The following is a 13888-nucleotide window of genomic DNA, read 5'->3' as shown; positions in this document are numbered from 1 at the left end:
CTCATATATAATCTTCTTCTGGTTTATTTCGCCAGTCGATTGGCAGTAGGAAGTACGTCAGCATGTGCTTTCGATTGTGCGCCACGGATAGCTGGAGCAGGTCTCTTTCCTCTCCGTATGATCTGGCGGTAAGTTTATTATTTATTCTGTTTTTGTTTTTCGTCGCGTCTTCTTGATCGGGAAGACTTGAATCCAGCGGTCCTAAATGTTTTAAAGAACTGCTGGAGATGTTTAAAATTCGAGTTGTGATTTTTAGGGATGGCAGATGGTCCAGGTGCCGACATTTACCCGAGTGCCATCTGCCTCGGATGAGGGACAGGTGGTTTGGACGACGATAGTTCGAGTTCGAGATAGAGATGGCATCTGCCGTTAAAAAAAATTTAGACTCGCGTAAAGTATAAAATCTATGGGATTACTTGATTAGATTACAAAAGAAGATATTTTGGAGAGTAAATCAAATTTGAAAGTTTTCTATTACAATGATTTTGATACGACGAAGAAAATATTAGCTAAGATTATGTAAATAACAATGATAAATAAATTTCAGCTTGATTGACTTTTCGTTTTCGTATTTTCGTTAGGTTTTATCCTGACGAAAATACAAGCTATACATATACATAAAGAAAATAGCCTGATATTCACTTTCATCTTATTTTCAATTATTCGATTGTTGCGTCCTGTCATTTTCGTTAAAATGTTACGAAATGAACTGGTCTGGAACAGCTGGTTCACATGCTTTTTAATCTTAGATTGTTGTACTCATCCATTGCAGATATCTTGGGCCATAGCTTGTGCCTTCTTTCATCCGTTACAGAGGATTCTGATATATCGTCCACAACCGAGTAGTATTTTTACTATTTCGTTGGGATCCTTTTCTCTTTACATTACTTATATTCGACTCTTGTCCTTTTGTTATTAAGGAGATTGGGTTGTCTTAGTTCATCTGTCAATAGACTTGGCTTTGTTCCATATAAATTGGCCAAGCATTAGTCTCGGAGTGTTCTGCAGTAGCGACATTTAAATACGAATTTATTGGAGAAAAGGGAATATGGGAATTAGGCTTCCCGTTTTTCTCGATTGCAGTTTTGGTTTTATGATGAAATTATCGAATCAATGTTCCCAGCGCAAATAGGAAAGGCGTCTGAAATAGAGGAAGTGAGTAATTTAATGGCATCGGCCGATACGTTTTCTCGTTCGTCTTCTAAAGCGGACCGGAGATGTTATGGCAGTGCTGTAACTGGAGAAAGTACTGCTACCGTAGAAAAGCCCTAGTCTTGCTGTGCAACTATTCTTTCTTTAAATTGATGGATAGTCGTTCAGGTGTGGTTTTTTTTTCCAGTTTGAAATTATCGATTGTTAATTCCTTGTTACGCCCATTGTCGATTTATTTAACGAAGATTTTAGTTTGTTTAAGATTTCACTTTTCGCAGATCTGCGGGAGATGGTTTGGAAGATAGCCAATCTCTAGTGAATTAATATCAATGCTATAAACTAGATCGGATAAGAAAAATATCGTTTCAGGCGATTATCCGTTGTAGGTGACTGATTGATATTATTTAAGGCCCATGTTGCGGGTTAATGGAATAGATGAGACGGTTAATTCTACCGAGTTTGTTCGATTTCACTATAAAGCTCCCTATAAGTTAGCGGCGAGTCTGTCGGTCGAGAACTTGGCCCGTTTCCACAGTTTACGTATCTCCATTCGGCCTCGAAAGTTGGTTTTCACAGATCGATACTGCAAGTTGCATTCTCGCTGACCTCGTTCATAATTATTATTTTGTTATTTATTCTTGTTTTTTTTGCATATAATATGCCTATAAAGTAATTTTGAATTTCTCTCTAGTAAACATAGACAGGTGTTTCCGGTAGAAAGAATTAATCCCGATCAACGACGGAAAAAGTGCAGCTACACGTCCCGGAACGATGACTCGACGGCCAGATTTAACTTTTTAGTAGTTCGTTTCATTCATCGATGCGCTCTGGTGTAGCATCTGGTGGCGCTCGCCCTCCGCTCTGCCCGCTCGCCACAGCTCGGAATGAACCAGTCCGCATCTGCCGTCGCGGTCGACGCGACCTATTTTCCGGGGTGAGGCCGACGCTAAAGGGTACTTGCGGACCCCCAACCGGCCCAATCGGCCTTTCATCGTATCTTTGACAGCGATACACCAGAGTTTCCAATCCGATCTTGCATCTATAGATAAAGGCCTTTCCGGGCCGTCCGCCGTACTTCGTCGGCGACCCTCCGGCCATCCCCCGTTTAAATTTGGGCTTACCGAGGGTGGTGGGTGTTGGGAGGAACGAGCCGTGCTCGGCCTGGAACAGAAATAGGATGGAATCCGGCGGTTCGTTTACCAGCGACGACGATGACCCCGGAATCGACGTAGAAGACGACGCCGAAGTAAGGTCATTTATCGATTTTTACGGCTCCCGAGGTGCTATATCGGACATTCGCGCCTGTCTCGGTCGCCATGATAATACAAATGGCGTTCGATCGTATTGGGAGGAGGAGAGGCTTTTTCTTTCTCTGAGTTTTCTAGCCAGTACGAAATGCTGCAGAAAAGCTATCTATCTAGGCAAAGTTAACATTCTAAATTACCGTTTCGACTTCATTACTATATTATTTGTATTCATTCTCATCGTATTCACAACAGTATACGATTAGACCTCGAGTTTAATAGATCAGATACGGATGCTGTATAATGATAACTACCAAATGTTCCTTTATAGTTTTTTTTTGCTGATATCCGATCTGTGCCGTGCGGTTCGTGGACTTAGTGCTTGCCATCCTGCGCTTAGCGCTGCGGCGTCTATTAGTTCGAGAAATGGTCAGTGTTGAGCGTGTACCATATATGAATAGCGATCGAGTAGGAAGCGTGGATTGGGCCAGAAACTAATCTTCTCGTTTTTGATGCGGAGCAGGTGGTGCGGCGCAGCTGCGAACCGAGCAGGTGTTTGTTGGTATCACGTGTTTGAGTTCACCTGGTCTTACTTCCCCCGAACCGTCTATGGGGGCGAACCTTATCCGTATCCGATCTACCTCTTTTTTTCGCGGTCCTTTCGGACGTTAGTGTGTAGCGACGCGACTGCGGTGGAATGACGTCACCCCCGCCTCGGTCCAATAGCGGAACGGAACCGGGGAGGTCGCGATGCAGGCCGCGCGTTAGGATCGATGCTCCGAATCCGGTCGGGGGACGGACGAGAGACCTTCCGGTCACGTTTCACGTAAGTAGGATTCCCATTTGGGACGTTAGCATCACGCGAGAAAAAAATATAGGAGGACTAGATCTATAGAGTCGATGCGAACATGGCATGTCTTAATAAAAATTGATGAGAGCAGTATCTTAATTCTTTCGAAGGGATGGGTCTCTGACGCGTGCTGGCATCCGTTTCCGATTACTAGGAGAATTCGTGTTTATCCTTTTTGGAATCTGTAATATGTTTACAGATTCTGAGAATAATAAATAGAAGTTAGTGAATGTTGGCCACGTGGCTCCGATGTCATACAACGACAAGTTCCTCTTCGAGTATCTTTGTTGATTTTCTTGTCTCTTAGGACCACTTCCATGTCCTTAAGTTCATTCATTTGATGGGTGAATCCAATGTCCGAGTCAAGGGTGTGCGCCTTTTTTCTTTCCCTTTTACGGAGATTGGCTGGGCGTTAAAAGACAGTTTAGAGGTCGTCGGGTGCGTAGAGGGTGTTTTTGTCAGAAGGGAAATGCGGGGCGCTGCTCCCGAAGCGTGTAAAATTAGAAGAGTCGGTGAGGGCGGTTAACCGAGAAGACACGAATAGAGGATAGACGAGTCCAAGGATGAAATGGGTTAAATCTTTGGGAGGTTAGGGAAAGTAGTGCTTGGCTTCGCAGGGGTTCTAAACTAGCATTTGCAATTATAGCTAGGCTAGTGGCTTGCTTACATTGACCGTTTCGTGCCGGAACCTTATTTCGGATGTAGCGGATGTCGTCCATCTATCTTTACTTCTATAGATTTTCATTAATGAATGCTTTGGCGAAACCTTTGGAGGCGATCGCGTGACTTGGAAGTGTTCCAGTCGACACTGGTATACTTTTGCGTTCCGATATATTGTTTCATTACGAATCGCCAGAGAAATTGTTTTCTTTGTCTCCGTTTTTTTTTTAACTTGGAACAATATTGGGAAATATATCATTCTTACTGTTTCTTGGAAGAGTGATATTTGTCCGTTATGATATTTATAGTAACTTATTAAAGACGTTTCCTGAATAAAGTGAAGTTATGACTTAAAATATAACGCATCCAGTGTATAACGAATTCGAAGTTTACTCTTTGCACGTTATTTTTAGTCGTTGCTTTCGTCCCTATGTCTTTTGATCGATCGTTTTTCTGTCACTAGTTTGGCGATTAATTTGCTTACTTATTCGACCGAATAAGTCTCTCTCCAATCCCGCATTCAGAATTTATTATTATTATAATAATATTTTGTCTAATGATTGGACTATCATTCAGTAAGACTGAATAACTATTTGAGAATTAAAGTTACCTATTCTCCCAAAAGAATTTTTATTCATTTCAGAATTAATGCAAAAATACACTAGAATATTAATTTGGATTGCCTGTCCTAGTTCAAGAACGGGAAAGGCTACTATATATAAACTTGACTTTCTTTAAAGATGTAAAACGGTACGAAGGTTGTTAACAGATTCAAAAGCTCTACTTTGATAATGTTTTTGATTTCAGTGCTTACTGAGTGGCAATCTGAAAATTCTGTTGAAGAGTATAATGATTGGTGTTTTTAGTGCTAAACTAGAATTATATTTGAATAAAATTGTTCTGGATCTCTGTAACTTTGTGAAATTTTTATTATTGAGCTTCTGTAAAAGATTAAGTCTTTCTTTAGGTATTTATTTTGGATAATGAAAGAAAGTTAAAAGAATATTAGATGCAGTGGCAGATCCAAGGGGAGAACTACAGGGGCTTAAGCTCTTCCATCGACATAAAATGAAATTAAAATGTATTTGTTCGAACATCAAAACGTTGTTTTTAAATGCATTTATAATGACAAATAGGTTTGTCGGATCGTCCGCAATGCAATCGGTCGTGCACGCGTTAATAAAAGGTACTTATTAATTATTCAACTATTTTTGAGTTAGCCCCTTTGAGTACTTCTGGATCCGTTGCTGGTTAGATGTGAACAAAATTGCATTTAAATTCTGTATTAAATATTTGTATTTTGGGACTAATAAATTTTTAATTATTCTGTATATTTTGCTGAGATCGGTAATTTGAGAATAATGGAGATTTAATTTAACTATTTGGCACTATTGTTTGTTTATTTGTAATTTTAGATTTTGAAAAGTACAGTGAAATATAACAACTAAAATCTAAAAAGTGTTGGTATAATATATGTTTATTTTTGTATAAAAATCTAAAAATATCGGCTTGTGATTTTTAATAATGATCCTTTGAATTATAGCACGATTGTAATTTTGGCAAAATTGCTGCCAGAAGTTTATGAACTAAGAGTTTGAGAATTAATAAATACAAAATAACTTTTTTTAATCTATGGAGAAACACTGAAAAAGGTTTATTTTTGTGAGAGAGCTTTAAAAATTATAAATGCATAATTGGGTTGTCAGATTTGTTAATATTTAAACCAGTGTAAGTATGTTAAATACTAAATATTTAACATACACTTAAGTATGAAATCTCTAAGAACACATTGAGTAGTTTGCAGAAACGGGCTCGAGGCCCTCGACCATTAAAACCACGGATTACGAAAAATCGCATTGGAAGAGCGACATTTCTTAGATATCGGTTAGACCACCGGTACCGAAACTACGTCTCCCCTGGTCAAGTCTCAGTCGCAGCACAAGTTAATCTGGCTCACGAAAGCATTAGACTTAGCACTTATAGCAATATACTATAAGTGCTAAGTCTTTAGCAATATGCTTAATTTTAGTATATATAAATATGAGAAAGATTTCTGGCCGCCTGCTTACGATTTATGCGCGATTTGGCCCGCCATTCAAAAACTTTGAATACTGGTTTCTAGACAAATTTCTTACTATTGGCAAGTCTAGATTCCTACATAGCACATTTCTTTTTCATCTCGTTTCAAGAATGGAAATCGTCGCTGTTTTGTTTCTTCCGTTGTTTTCAAGAATTTGATTAAGAATGGGTGCTTTGGTTTTATTGTTAAACGGCAACGCGACACATGGGCGATTTGCCGGGTGGGAGTGCCTCCCAGGAGATCTTTTATGGGAAACTAGTCCTTATTTAGGTGTTAATTATGAATTGATATCGCGTTTGTGTTATAGATATTTATTAACGGATTCACAGATGATATTCGTCTCGACAGCTATGAAACGAAAGAATAGTCCAAAATCGAAATAATACTAAAATAAAATTTTAGTTTAATTGATCATTATTAACTAGCCTAAATAAAATTTTAGAATATCAGCATTTACGTTGGAACTTGGTTAGTTGCGTGGAGAAAGTTGTACAGTATGTCTTTTATGTTTTTTACCAGACGCCTTTCTCTTTGGAGAAAATATTGTATCGTGATGGTGACAGATTTTACAAAACAGAAATAATAAAACAATTTATTTAAATCAGTTAGAGGCGTCTTTTAAACGAACAAGAAAACTGTTAAAGTTATAAAACAATAAAACTTTATGGGAGTAGAATGTTGTTAGTCCTGGGCGCTTTTTAATAAGCCATGATATTGTCACTTGAAACAAAATTCGTTGCATTAGGTTTGAATTCTTTATTAGGTTTTTAAAAATATTTTTAGAAGGACAACAACGTTTAAAAAATATTAAATTATAAAAAAAAAGAATTTAGAATTTACGCGATTCCATAAAATAATTGGTGACCTTATGTTTGGGAATCACTGCTTTAGAATTATATACTGATCAGGATTTTTTAATTCAATACAGATTTTATGTATATTTTAAATCGAATTGGATACAAAATTAAACATTTTGGTGGAAAAATATCGGCTTATTAACTATAAAACAGCAGTTATCAATTGTTTGACGATTTTTAAAATGGAATTAAAATAATCCAAAGTCAGGCTAAGAATTTTTTCTTGAGAAAACCGTAAATGGTTTATGAATTTTGTTTAGTTATTTAACATTTATAATTCGGAGAAATCCGATCATCGAAGAAATTGTCGAAAACACTTTTGTGAAGTTTCGACACTTTCAGACTTTTACGTCATTTTTGTGACGTAACGAAATGATTCATCCGATTGGTTTACCAGTGATTAAAAGCTGGGAGTAACGGCAATAAATGTAATAGCCAAAATTTCTCCGAAGTTCGTTTAGATCAGGTTCAAAGATCGACGATTTGCGTCTTTACAATCGAAGTTTAAACCACAGTATGAGCTTATAGCTAGACGCTGTTTTTATTCTAAACTGGGTCTAGCACAGATGTTCTTCTACAGTTCTTTGAATTTGAATTTTTTTTAAATAAAAAAAAAACTAATATAAATTAAATGATTAAACTTACCATAGTTTTGGTTATAAAAATAAATTTATGGTGGATTTAATTTTCGAATAATGCTTAAAGCAAAGTTTATTTATTTCTGTTGAAATATAGAGAAATTTTTACAAAGAAGCAACGTTCATATAGTGTTTTGTTATCTGGTTAAATTAATAAAAGATGTTTTTCTATTCTAGATAATTATAGATTTTTGAAATTTTTTTATTGTTATGCAAAATTTTTTATTCTGATAGATTTATGTCATATTGTTAATAATAAAAAACATATAAGTATTTTTGTTATGAATGTTTTTATATTATTATTATTATTAACTGTTTATAACACTTACATTGTTTAGAATTTAAAATTCATGAGTTTTGTTTTAAACATTAAACAAATTATTCATTCTTATTACATAATCAGTCAGCACTTTTCTGTTTATACATTTTTATTACAGAATTAAATTTTATAATGTACCAAACTTGTATTGAAATATTTTTATTTAAATTTTAGGGATTAGACAACATTGGGTCCATGACGAAAGGATGTGGCTCCGAAAAACTTGCTATGCCGACTCCTCGGATGGACAGCTATCGTTTTTCCATGGCAAATTTAGAAGGTTAGTTAAATTGATAGTTATTAAAAAAATGTTAGAATATTGGCTACATTTAATACTTGACAAATTATGTATTATTAAGTTTTTTAATAATAATGAGATGTAAAAGTAGTTTAAGAATAATAATGGTGTTAGTTTTTAAAAAAAATGTTACTATATATATGTAGTAACAAAATTAATTAATTATAATATATCTTGGTAGTAAAAAATGAGATTTCAGAAATTTATTTTTAAAGATTTGTAATCTAATCTGATTTCTATTTTTAAAGATTTCTAAAATAAATTGTGTTCATTAATATAAATTAATAAATTAATGAATACAATTTACTTTAAAATTATATTATATTCCTAATTTTAATTTTAAATATCCACAAAAAATGACAGTTTAATTATATATGATGGCACAATTGTATGTATTTTTGCAGCATTTATATTAATTTCTTAATTAATTTAAAATATCATAGAATAGCTCTAGTATTAAAAGAAATAATCTTGAAGATTATCAATGTTGAGTTAATGGAAGCAGCATTGATATCAAATCCTAATCATTAATGTTATATAATTACATATTATTATAATTACATTTTATTATTTTTAATTATACTAAAGCCATAGACTATAGTGAATAATTATTTCTTAAACAAACAAATTAGCTTCTATGATGAGAACATAAAAAAATTGATGGGATTAAAACTTCAAGTTTTGAATTGTTGACTAATTCAGTTTATTTTAATATTTTTGACAATTTTAAAATAAAAACACAAACATTTAAAACATTTTACTAGTTTACGTTTAGCAAATTAAAATTGATTGATTAATACCAATTGATTTACATTGATATATATATGTTTGTATAAATAATAATTCCAAACGTAAAACATTACTTTTATGGAAATTATATACTGTTTATATGGATATGGGAATGTTGGTTTTTAGGCTCTCTCCTGTCAAAAACACTGATGGACTTGATATTACCCTAAGGGGATTTTAAGGAAGTCCGACTGGCCAACATTTTCAAAATCCATGTAATCACACCTCCATCCTTACCCTTGGAAAACTTCTTCCTGAAGATGAATGTGGTACATGGTCAAAAGGCAGTGGCAAACTACTTTTGAAACCTTGCCAAGAAAACCTGATGAAAAATAATAAATGTTTCAGATGTGACATACTGCTGGATGATGAGACCCTAGGTTGGAAAGCAGCTCACTGGCTACTGGGGAAGAGCAAAGGACAAACAAATAGCAACTCTAATCTGTTGGATGTTCATTTGACTTTAAAGTCAAATAAATGAACATCCAATAGCAGAGAAAACAAGAGTTACAGGAACTGTCCCAAGCTTTATAAAGAACACACTCGGTGTCGGAACCTGGAATGTAAGAAGCATAACACAGGGCAAACTTGAGATGTTGAAGCATGAAATGGAGAGAAATGGGATTTATATTCTGGGGCAAGCTTTAGATGGACAGGCATGGCTATTTTCTCTCAGGGAATCACACTGTTTACTATTCTGGACATAGAGCAAGAGGAAAAATTGGGTGACGATTGACCTGTCCAGAAGAATCGCTAGGTTACTGCCCAGTAAATGAGAGGATTATTGCTATCAGAATAAGTAAAGTTGAGAAAATTATCAATCATCAACAACCTACAGCTATCGCTACAAACAACTAGCGCTTTAAACGAAACTATTTTCGTCTTCTTCAGATTGAAAGAACAGTTAATAATCTTCAAATTCAAATTACAGCAATGGAATGGCTATCAGAATTCGGGCTGTCCTGTTAACATCACTATTTTACAGGTATATGCCTTAACAACTGATTCAGAAGAGGAAGAAATAGAAGAATTCTATGAAGCCTTACAGAACACCATCACTACCACTCACAAAAGTGACATGCTTTTCATCACAGAAGAATGGAATGATAAAGTGGGCAATCTGAAGACAAAGGGAATAACAGGCATTTTTGGCTAGGAACAAAGAATGCAGCTGGAGACTGCCTGGTAATGTTCTGTGTAGAAAACTCTCTTCATTGCCAACAAAATCACAGTTGCAGACTTTTTACATGGATGGATTATACAAAAATCAAATTGGCTACATTATTGCAAGCAGGCGATGGAGAAGTGTTATCCAAGAGGCAAAGATACTTTCAGGCAGTGACTGTGGAACAAATCATGAACTATTGATTACTAGAATGTGCATCAAATTAAGAAGAGCAGTTGTTCCAAACAAACCCATAAGATTTAACTTAGATGCCATATCCAATGACTTCTCCATTGCACTGGAGAACAGATTTTCAGCCTTGAACAAAATGGACAGAACATCTGAGGGTTTGTGGGAGGATATATGCAAAGTTGTACTAGAGGAAATAAAAGACAAGATCCCTAAACATAAGAGGAAAAGTAGATCCAGATGACTGACTGTCAAAACTCTGAAAATCGCAGAACAAAGAAGAAATATGAAATTTCAGAAGAACAAATCAGAGGTACGTCGCTTAAACAGAGAATTCCAGCAACATATTAGGAAAGATAAAGAAAGCTTCCTCCAGCAAGAATGCAATGCCTTGCAAGAAAGGAATGTGTGGGAGAACTGTTTCAATGCATCAAGTCTATAACCAGCAGATCTGAGCTGAGGTTAGGTATCATTCAAGGTTGTGATGGGGCTAATTTAACAGAAGTAAATGAAATCAAAGCCATATGAAAAGAATATATTGAGAACTTATATAAACATAATTTGATCATCCAGATTTTTTTTACCTTTCACAAGTACAGCTCTGAATCAACAGTGACAAAGTTAGATAGGCATTGGGCCAGCTTCCAAGGAGAAAGTTTTCTGGCTGTGATGGTCTCCCTATCAAACTATTTCAGGAGACTGGTGAGGAGGTTCTTAATGCTTTGACTAGCCTGTGTCATTAGTGTAAATGACAAGAGGTTTGAAAACGATCATTCCTTTTCTCAAAAAAAAGGAGATCCAAGAAATTGTGTTAACAACCGAATCATTACCCCAATCTCTCATGCCAGCAAGGTTCTATTAAAAATTATTCAAAAGAAGTTTGAACCAATTTTGAAATGCCTGAGATATAAACTGGCTTCCAATGTGGTGAAGGTACCAAATTTTTAACATTAGAAGAATAATAGAAGCCAAAAAATTTTAAAAACATATTTATTTCTGTTTTATTGATTATAGCAAGGTATTTGACTCTGTTAATCACTCAATCCTTTGGATGGTACTCAGAACATTGGAAGTACCAGCACACATTGTAGTCTTGCAAAAAAATTATATATGGAACAAGAGGCCATGATAAGAACAGAGGCTGGTGAAATCGATTAGTGTCATATTGAGAAGGATGTCCAACAGGGATGTATTCTGTCCTCCTATCTGTTCATCTCTACAGAGAATACATAATGAGATGGATAGGATTAAAGGAGGAATAAATTAATTAATTTAAATAATTTAGAACCGCTGGGAGAAAAAATCGGCTCGGAGTGGGACTCGAACCCACAACTCCTGCTTTATTAATGTTAATAAGAGATAGTGCCTAACGCTTACCTCTAAAGCCAAATTGGTTACGTAATTAATTTAAAGGAGGAAACAGTGGATGTGAAGATAAGAGGACAAATCATTAATAACTTATGATATGCTGAGGACATTACCATACTAAAAACAAAAAATATTTAACTTATCTAGTAAAGTGTATCAGGGATGAAAGTAAAAATTTGGATTATTATTGAACATAAAGAAGACATAAGTAATATCAACAGAACCACTTGACAGTTTTAAGATTGACAGTGAAACAATCAAAGTTGTGGACAGGTTTGTATTACTTGGAGTCATAGTCACCAGAGATAGAAGATGCACAGAGGAGCTTAAGAGAAGAGTCTTGCTAGGAAAGAAAGTAATGTCACACTCTTAACCCATCAAGAAGAATAAGAATGTAACCATTAAGACCAAGATCATACTAGTAAGATCTATTGTCATGTATGGATATGAAAGCTACACACACAGAAAATTTGAGCAGAAGAAATTGAATGCCTGGGTTCTGAGTTTGGAGAAGACTTCTAAAGATACCATGGACAGCAAAGAAAACAAATATCTCAATCCTAGAAGCCATGAAACCTGAGATGTCTCTTGAGGCCATGTTTCTAAAGCAGAGAGCCTTTTTTGGCATGAGGCCAAAAAAAGCTCTTTTTCTAGTCCATCATAGGCACATATATGATGGACTTAGAAAGAAAAATCATGCTTGGGAAGACAGGGAAACTGTAGGAGAGGTTGACAAAGAATCAGCTGGATAGATCAGATAAAGCAGGTCATTGGTATGTTTTCGCATGAACTGACAAACATGAAATAAGGTTCCTCCAAAGTGTTCTATTCTCTATCAGGTTACCAGGTGTTGGAACTTGATGCACTTAACAATATATTTCTTCTTCCAGGATAAAATTTTTAATGAATTAATTACTTCCAAAAGATCAAATGAGACTTTACATCTCTTATTTAGATCTATTTTGAACCAGGACCTCTTACATTTTTGTATTACTGTCTGATCATTTCCAAGAATTTATTTTCTCAAGTTATCTCTGCTAACATGGTCTTCATAGAACCTTTGCAAAATAGAAAAGGGCATTTAAGAAACACATTGACTTGTCTTTCAGTTCCTATTTTATGTTAATGACTTTAATTTGTAGGCATGTAAACTAAAAATCTGGATAACTGACTACATTTTTTCTGCATATATGAAAAAAATTGAATGGTCAGATTTTCTATTACATATCAATTGCTTATTTGATTCTGAATATTTTTCTTTTTTTTCCCCTTAAATTCTTTAACTTTTAAGAATGGATGGCCCAAAAGATGAATATAGAAAGAGCATTGACAATTTTTATACTGCAAATTTGATGAATGGTAAACTTTTCACTGTGGAACATTTTAAATGATGCTACTTTCACATGAACCTTGAAATATCTCCAGCAGAAAACTTTAAATAAACTATAATATGCCTCATAAGAGGGCATGATAGCCAACCTACAAGCCAATCTTGTTAGTTTCCTTGAAGCCCTTGAGATTTTCAAAGCTGGAAAAATGGGTGTTTTACTTCATCGTTGAAATTGATACAAAGTTTTGTGTGTATGGCAAATTCTTTATGATGATCCAGATCTCACACATGTGCACTAAAATATCCCTATACAAGTATACCTCGCCTTACGTCGGTAATTGGTTCCAGGAGAACGACGTAAGTCGAATTTACTTATCTCCAAATCTACTTATCACAAATACAGAACCGTAAATTACCATTCCCGGTTCTGTATTTTATTTATTAATGCATTTTTAATAATACAGTAGAACCTCGATTATCCGGACTAATTGGGGATGAAGGTAGTCCGGATAAGAAAAAATCCGGATAATTGAAACAAATACTTTAATTTGTCTTTTAATGATAATACAACACGTTTTCTTTTCGATGACATATTGGTAATATTAAAAATAAATACTGTATTTAAATCGTGATCAAATTTTCAAGAAACAAATGTTTTATTGAATTTGGACTACTACTGACCAGCGCTAACAGACTAGCTATTGTTTAAAAGGCCCTCTGGCGGCTCAAAAAGACGGATTTTATAAAATAAAAAGCAGTTGAAACTGCATTTTTATGAATAAAAATTTGACAAACTATTTATCTTCTTATGACGAGTAAAATTTTTTGTTGCGTTCACGGCTTTTAAGTAATGCATAAACCTTCGAGGCGCGAGGCCCTTCGGACCGCGAGGCATAGGCGGTGGCCCACGTCGTCCATGCCTTACGCCGCCCTTGGTCATAGAAATGAT

The 13888-nt window shown here is 35.1% G+C and overlaps 1 protein-coding gene across 1 annotated transcript in view; it reads left to right on the top strand.

Annotated features, from left to right (window-relative positions):
- Positions 1–1583: 1583 nt before the first annotated feature.
- The window catches only part of LOC111639506 (abnormal cell migration protein 10-like), a 65592-nt gene continuing 53287 nt past the window's right edge, over positions 1584–13888 (top strand). The window contains exons 1-2 of the mRNA XM_023385397.1: positions 1584–2398; positions 7975–8080. Coding sequence (XP_023241165.1) covers positions 2330–2398; positions 7975–8080 — 175 coding nt within the window. The 5' untranslated portion in view covers positions 1584–2329. The remainder of the gene's footprint in view (positions 2399–7974; positions 8081–13888) is intronic.

The sequence above is a fragment of the Centruroides sculpturatus genome, unplaced genomic scaffold (assembly GCF_000671375.1).
Source record: "Centruroides sculpturatus isolate CEXI.00-Female unplaced genomic scaffold, Cexi_2.0 scaffold1298, whole genome shotgun sequence".
Lineage (NCBI taxonomy): Eukaryota > Metazoa > Arthropoda > Arachnida > Scorpiones > Buthidae > Centruroides > Centruroides sculpturatus.
This window is presented reverse-complemented; position numbering and strand designations above follow the sequence as displayed.